General features: G+C 43.2%; 1 protein-coding gene across 1 annotated transcript in view; it reads left to right on the top strand.

Moving 5' to 3' along the window:
- Nucleotides 1-6,663: 6,663 nt before the first annotated feature.
- The window catches only part of RGS5 (regulator of G protein signaling 5), a 46,996-nt gene continuing 45,825 nt past the window's right edge, over nt 6,664-7,834 (top strand). Inside the window, exon 1 of the mRNA XM_015061626.3 lies at nt 6,664-6,820. Coding sequence (XP_014917112.1) covers nt 6,777-6,820 — 44 coding nt within the window. The 5' untranslated portion in view covers nt 6,664-6,776. The remainder of the gene's footprint in view (nt 6,821-7,834) is intronic.

Below are 7,834 nucleotides of genomic sequence, written 5' to 3'. Positions count from 1 at the left end.
AAATTGAAAAATCCATGTTCAATTGGGAAGTATTAAAATATCTCCATCAGGAACTAATAAAGAGACATAATGAGTAAGCATGGATAAGGTTTGAATAAAAGGGATAAGTATAAGAAAGATGTGTAGAACCTTGTACACCCAATAAAAAGAGCACATATATTTTTCTAAGCGTATGAGGAATATTTACTAAAACTTGACCTATACGCAACAGATTTTAACAGAATTAAAAATCAAAGACCATATTATCTCAACTGCCATGTCATCAAAGTCCATAATAAAAAATTTTACGTTAAAAATTGTACTTTTAGAAAGTAAAATGCAGTAGGGGGCACCTGGGTGGCTCAGTCGGTTGAGCATCTGACTCTTAATTTTGGCTCAGGCTATGATCTCACAGTCGTGAGATTGAGCCCTGTGTCAGGCTCTTTGCTGAGCAAGGAGCCTGCTTGGGATTCTCTCTCTCCCTCTCTCTGTACCCCTCCTCCAAACTCTCTCTTTCTCTCTCAAAATAAATAAATTTTTTGAAAAAAAGAAAAAAGAAAGAAAGTAGAATACAATAACTATAAGAACCCACACTTTTTTTTTAGTAATCCTGGTTAAAAGGATAGTATACTTAAAAATATAAAATACTTGAACTAAATAATATATCAACATTGCATAGTGCAACTAAAATAATATTAAAGATCAGACAATTAATGCCTTTGAGTAGAAAAAAAAAACCGAGTACAATCTAGCCAAGTGTTTAAATTATAAACTAATTTTTAAAACGTACACGATAGGGGTGCCCAGGTGGTCGGTCAAGCATCTGACTCCTGATTTCAGCTCAGGTCACGATCTTGAAGTTCGTGAGTTCAAGCCCTGCGTCAGGCTCTGTGCTGACAGTGCAGAGCCTGCTTGGGATTTTCTCTCTCCCCTCTCTCTCTGCCCCTACCCCACTCGCATGCTCTCTCTCTCTCTCTCAAAATAAATAAACTTAAAAAAATAAATAAAACATACTCAATAGAACAAACATTTAAAAAATAGAAGATAGGAAACAATAAAGATACAAACACCGAGTAATAAAATAGGAAACAAAAGACATAACAAAAAACATAACAAAAATTAGTTGCTTGAGAGGCTAACAGATAGAATAAACTTCTGGAAAGAAAGGAAGAGAGGAAAAACAAAGAAACAAAGAATACCAGGGTGGAGCGGCATAAAAACACAAAGTAGAGATTTTCTAAAAATTAAGACATGGTACAAATAAACTTGGACACCTAGATGAAATGGACAACTTTCCAGAAAAATGCCAGTTGCCAAAATTGACCCGAGAAGAAATAGAAGACTAAATGAAATTTGTTGCTGTTAGTAAAACTAAAATGGCAATGTAAAATATACTCTTTCAAGAAACCCGAAGTCCAAGTAGCTCTTCAAGTTTTATTTACTACATTTTTACAGAACAGATGTGGACCTCTATCTTTGTATTTATTTTTCTCTGTCTCCTGTGCTAAGAATGGTGTATTAGTCTCTGATGATTAAGGTGTTTCTATCAAACAGAAGGGTGGTTGCTGAGTTTGCTATTTGGTATAAAAAGTCTATAATTTTAGCATTTCCATCATGAATTGTGGCTGTTAAGCCTTAAAAAGTATTTTCCATTGCCACGTTTGATACTTTTTGGCTTGAATTCTTTGTATTAGATCAGAATCAGTTCTACGAAAACTTTCCTGTTTTCGTACCTCCCTTTAGGCCTTGGTCCTTCTCTTTGTTCTTAACTTTTCTCAATAACTTTGTGTGTTCCTCGACTACAGAATATAGTTGGGTTTTACTTTGTAAGTCTAATGAGAACTTTCCTTTTAATAGGAGATTGACACCCACTCACATTTACTGATACAACTGAAATTTTTGGTCTTAACTCTGTCATGATATTGTACGATGATGGGTGTTTTGTAGCATTTTCTAGTTTTCATTCTCTGTGAAATGTCTATTCTCTGTTCTTTAATCTATCATCTTTCTTTTCATTTTGGTATGTAGAAGGGTTTGTATTTTTGTCCTAATGGTTACCTTTGTATGTGTACTGTTCTTGGTGCTTTCATTCCGTTTCTTTATTTCACCTGTTCCTATCTGGCTTACCAGATTTTGTGGGGATCCTTTACCACTAACCTGTTGCCTCGCCAACAGTCAGTGACCCAATTCTACTTTTCTCTTTCGTCTCCTTTCTCCCATTTCCAGTTCCATCATTTGTATAAAGAAGTTTTGCATAGCAATATGGAAAAGCCAATCAGCGAAAGAACAGATTGTTTTAAAACCGAGAATAAACTACAGGAAGAAAACAAGTGTTGCAGCCACAAGTATGAACAGAAGCTCAAATCCACTAGGCATTAGAAAGGTACAAATTAGAATGGTACGGGGTTTTTGTTTGTTTTTTGGTTTTGCCTAGCCAAAAAAAAAAAGGGGGGGGCGCAAAAAACTAAAGCCTGGCAAATGTCGTATATTGGGGAAAGCGAGAGGAAAATGATGCTTCCGTGCATTCCCTGCTGGGGGTCCAAATTGGTCTGACCGCTTTATAGTTTTGTAGTAGAACATCTACCAATTACACTTTGTAGAATACATTGTAGAGCGACTCCTCCCTCCAGGAGACGTAGTCAGGAATATTAATTGAAGTCCTTTTGCCAGAAGCAAACACTTGGAAATGACCCGAGTGCTCAATAGTAGGTCTGCAGAGAAATGCAACTATGTACGCATATAATAAATTCTCTCCAGCGATTGTAAGAGATAAACTGGAGGTAGAGCGTGAGCTCCTACTTGCTGTGTTAGTATTGATGCTTTTTAACCCTCGACAACTTCATCTTCATTTAAAAGATCAGAGTGGGGGCACCTGGGGGGCTCAGTCGGTTGAGCGTCCGACTTCATCTAGGGTCACGATCTCTCAGTTTGTGGGGTCGAGGTCCGCGTCAGGCTCTGTGCTGACAGCTCAGAGCCTGGAGCCTGCTTCGGATTCTGTGTCTCCCTCTCTCTCTGCCCCTCCCCCGCTCATGCTCTGTCTCTCTCTCTCTGTCAAAAATAAATAAACATTAAAAAAAAATTAAAAAAAATAACAACCTGTTGACAGGGCGTACTTCTGGGTGGCAGATTTACAAATTGAGCCAGTATATCAATTAAAAAATTCATCAGAAAGAAAGAAATCAAGCAGCTATTATGGGCGCTCTTAGCTGCCCTTAGGGTGAAATTCAGAAGCCAGAAGAGGGGGATCAGTGGGTGGATGTCTGTTCACCGTCCACAGGAGCCCAGAGGTTTCCAGATCAGAGATCCTCCCCACCAAGCGCCATCATGGGTTACAAAAGGCATCTCGGGACAGGTGGGTGGGTCAGTCAGTGAAGCATGGAACTTCAGTTCAGGTCATGATGTCACAGTTCTTGAGTTCAAGCCCCACAACAGGCTCTGCGTTGTAAGAACAGAGCCTGCTTCGGATCCTCTGGCTCCCTCTCTTCTCTGCCTCTCCCCTGCACATTCTCTGTCTCTCAAAAATAAATAAATGTTTTTTAAAAATTAAAAAAAAAGGCATCTCAATAAATGTGTTATCAATAATAGTTACACAGGAGCACCTGGGTGGCTCAAACCATTGAGTGTCAGACTCTTGATTTTGGCTCAAGTCAGGATCCCGGGGTCACGGAATCCAGCCCTGAAGAGGGCTCTGTGCTGAGTGTGGAGTCTGCTTAAGATGCTCTCTCTCTCTCTTTTTCCCTCCACCCCTCTCCTTCATTCACCCACTCTCTTTCGAAAATAAAAAAAAGATGCGTCTCTAAAAAATAATAATCATAATAGTTCAATAGCCAGAAGCATGATTTAGTTAAGAAAATGAATCACGGCCGTTCTGTGGGGTGGGCGGGAAAACTTTCCATTATCCCCACTACTTCCGGTTCCGTAGCCAATTCCTGCCTCTGAAGTACCTAGCGCTTTGCGGTCTGTACCTCTGTGGCATCCTGCAAAACACACGGATACCTTTTGGAGTTGTTCTCTGAATTCTATTCCCTGCTTCTTTAGTAACCACTCCTAACCGCCCCTCTCGGCCTTTTACAAAGACATCGAAACCGCTCCGAATGTGACCCCCTGTTTCCCTTTCCCTGTGGTATTATATAGCTTTATATATTTTTCATACGTTTACTATCATTTTGAGGGATGTTCAGGCGGGAGAGGAGAAAAACATTGTTTTATTTGTTTTACAAAGAATTCCAAACTTATTTTACGAGTGTAATGGTTAATTTTATGTGTCAACTTGACCTGGTCACAGGGCACCCAGATATTTGAGGAAACATGATTCTAGGTGTCTCTGCAGGGTGGTTTTGGAAGAGATTAACATCTGTTTTTTGTTTTTTTAATTTTTTTTAATCTTTATTTTTGAGAGAGAGACAGCGCGTGAGCAGGGGAGGAGCAAAGAGAGGGAGACACAGCATCGGAAGCAGGCTCCAGGCTCCGAGCTGGCAGCACAGAGCCCGACACGGGGCTCGAACCCACGAACTGTGAGATCGTGACCTGAGCCGAAGTTGGATGCTTAACCGACTGAGCCACCCAGTCGCCCCGAAGAGATTAACATTTGAACCAGCCAACCTGTTTGGCCTCCCCAGTGTGGGTGGGTCTCATCCCTAAGGACACGAGAATTCATTCTCTCTGCCTATCTTCGCTGGGCCCTGGGTCTTCTCCACGTCTTCAGATTTGGACTCAGACTGGAAGTCTACCACAGGTTCTCCTTCTCAGGCCTTTGCACTAGGACTGTATGTCACTGGGTCTCCTGGGCCTAAAGCTTGAGGAGGGCAGGTCTTGGGACGTCTCAGCCTTCGTAATCACATAAGCCAATTCCTTGCAATAACATACGTGTATATTTATATATGTGTATATATGCCCATGTTTCTCTGCAGAACCCTGAGTAATACAATGAGCAGGCTCAGTTGCACGCACTCAGGCTATGCCATCCTTACGGAGTTTTAGAAACAAAAAGGGACTGACTTCTTATTTATTTCTATTGCGTTTTGCATCTTTTTGTGTTTTGGGTTCCGGCCCACCTTTTAGTATGACTGAGACCATTTTGATTCTTGAATACCCCACCCGTTCGTCACATGAGTTCCGGATCGGCCAGAAACCTGCTTTGATCTTCAGCCCTGGAGACATCACCCTCCATTGCTCTACATCGCTTGTTTTTCGTATTATGCTCTCGTCGAGGATCCTTAAATAGCAAGCGGTAACTTAAGCTCTTGCCCCAAAGAGTCTCCTCTGCTAGTCTAGATACGCCCAACCTGAGACTCAAGGTCAACAACACTGTTCGTAATCTCTACAAACACTGTGTTCCATCGCGCACACGAGTTGACCTGCAGGTGTTTGCGCAGCCAGGAAATGGCAGAATCTGGACAGTTGCATTTAGCGGAAGCAATATCTGTAAATGTCGACATGCCTGATGTTGTGCTAAGTGCTGGGGTTACAAAGGTGAAGGTGACAGGGTTCCTCGCTAATAAATATATGGTGTAGAGCTGTGGTCCTCAAGCCTTTTTGATTACAAAGTATAGTCAGAAACACAGCTCATCTAACGACCTTGTTCATACACCCACATTGATAATTAAAGCAAAAATTTCAGGAAACAATGTTTAAGTTTCTTCATGCAATGTACTTGCCTATGTGTCTGCTATAATCTATTTAATTTAGAACGTTAGATCACAATACGCTTATGTTGATTTTACAAGCCAACAATGGGCCCTGACCAACAGTGTAAAACAAATGATTTCAGACAACAGGGAACACTGTGAGAATCATCTTGAGCTCTAAATGTAGAGCTTTTCTTCCAGATGCTAATGGTGATGTTTATTTTTAGCTTGGACGCCTGCCCACCCCTCAGGGCATTGTGTTCATGTATCAACCCCCTGGGTCCTGACAGGACGAAACACAAGTAAGGTAACTTTTAGTGGAAATAATCCTGGAGTGAAAGGAGGCAGGGAAAGGTTGAAGGGCAAGGGAAGGCAGCCGGGCTCCGGACGGGTAGTGGGGGCTGGGTCCACGGAATTACCTGAAGACGTTATCAAAGTAAAGAACAATCAGAAGACCAACTACAGAATCAGGGGGACTTGGGGGTAACATCTGGCGGATAGAACGGCGTGGGGTGTTTTATCTCTTATGTCACTAAGCTCGAGGCTCATTTCCTCCCCCACATCTTGTCTGGCTGCCCTGGAGAGCTTGCACATTTTGGTCGTTCCTCCATGGCTCGCTTACGTTGCATTGATGTGATGTTTTGGGGTCTCGAGAGCAGGGGGGTGCCTTTCTTTGAACCCCTAGCATCCCGCTAAGCGCCTGGCAGCCTGGCACACGGAGATACTCAGGACGCGTCCCCTGGGCTTTTCGAAGTCTCACCTTCTGCACCGTGACGCGGAGTTGGGCGAACTGCTCTCCAGGGCCCTTGCAGTCCGAACAGGCTATGATTTGGGCAGATCTGGGGTGGCCCCTGGCACTCTGCTCCTCGGTGGGCTCACATTCACGTGTTAAAACCTGAATGACCAGTGCACAGGGGAGGTCCCTGCTGGAGCAGCCGGAGGCTAATGCTGCAGAGACGGGATTCCAGCCTCCTCCTCCAACGGCTGTGCCCCAGCCAGCGATTTCCTCTAAGGTCTGGATTGGTCCAGGGAGCAGCAGAGGGCTGGCAAAGAGCCTCTATATATCCCTCGGAGGGAAAGGCAGTCCCAGACAGTTAAGGAGTTCTCAAAGACTCGCTCTGCTGTGCAGAATCTCGTGTTCAAAACAGAGACGCTGAGCCGCTTGCCACAATGTGCAAAGGACTCGCGGCTTTGCCCCATTCGTGCCTGGAAAGGTGAGAACCAAGTTATTTTGGCTTAAGAGATGGAGATACGGAGAATCTTTGCGCAGGGGTGGATATCCAGAGGCGATAGAGAGCTGTTGTTTGTGCGGAAACAGGTGTGGGATTAGAGATTGGGGCTCACCTCCTCTCTGGTAACAGCACAGAGGCTTGTAAGATCTGAGCAATAGGAGACAGATAGATGCCCCATGGGGTATTTCGTGCATCATTTAAGATCTCGAACTTCATTTCCTCCAAGGAGATGCCTCGTCCATAGGGTGCTTGCTCAGAGTCAGAAGTGTATGGTTAAGAGCAAGAAATACAATATCGAATCGCCTGTGTTTGAATCCCGGTCCTACTGTTTTGTGGGGTCGGGCAATTTATTTACTCTCCGTATCTCAGTTTCCTTCTCTGAAACAGAGATGCCAGTAACCTACCTCGGGGGCTGCTTATGAGGACTGAATGAGTTACTGTATATTAAACCCTCAGCCCACTCCCTGGCACCTAGGAGAATTGTGTAAATGTTAACCTTCATTGATTAATGTGCGTGGACAGAGAGAGAGGCAGGTTTGCCAGGAGGAAGAGGGGATTTCTCATTGTGCTGTGTATCTTGATCCCACTGGATAAAATTAGCTGGAATCCTGGCGAGAAGAAGGCATTTGGGACACAGGTTATTTATTAGCTAGCCTTCCTTTTTAGATAAATGGGAAAATACCTTTGAGGTTCTCTGGTTATCCTTAAGGTAGACAATATTCTGGAGGGAACCCTAAGCATCTGGGCCAAGTAAATAGAAGAAAACAAATATCGGACTTGTTAGAAAAGTTAACCCAACAACCCTACCTGACGCACAGAAGTAGGGATGTGTATTTTCCTCTTATTTCTTAAGCATGGATTTGATCACATTTGGTGTGAGGCTTCATTATTTAAAGGAAATAAAGTGATCTGTGTGCAACCTAACTCCATCTCTAAAGGCTCTGGCAGTGTTTGCCTAAGAAGGTTGTGTTCCATGGGCTATTTATGATTTCTCTC

This window comes from Acinonyx jubatus, chromosome E4 (assembly GCF_027475565.1).
Source record: "Acinonyx jubatus isolate Ajub_Pintada_27869175 chromosome E4, VMU_Ajub_asm_v1.0, whole genome shotgun sequence".
Lineage (NCBI taxonomy): Eukaryota > Metazoa > Chordata > Mammalia > Carnivora > Felidae > Acinonyx > Acinonyx jubatus.
The sequence above is the reverse complement of the archived record's forward strand: the minus strand, read 5'-3'. Positions and strand labels throughout refer to the sequence as shown.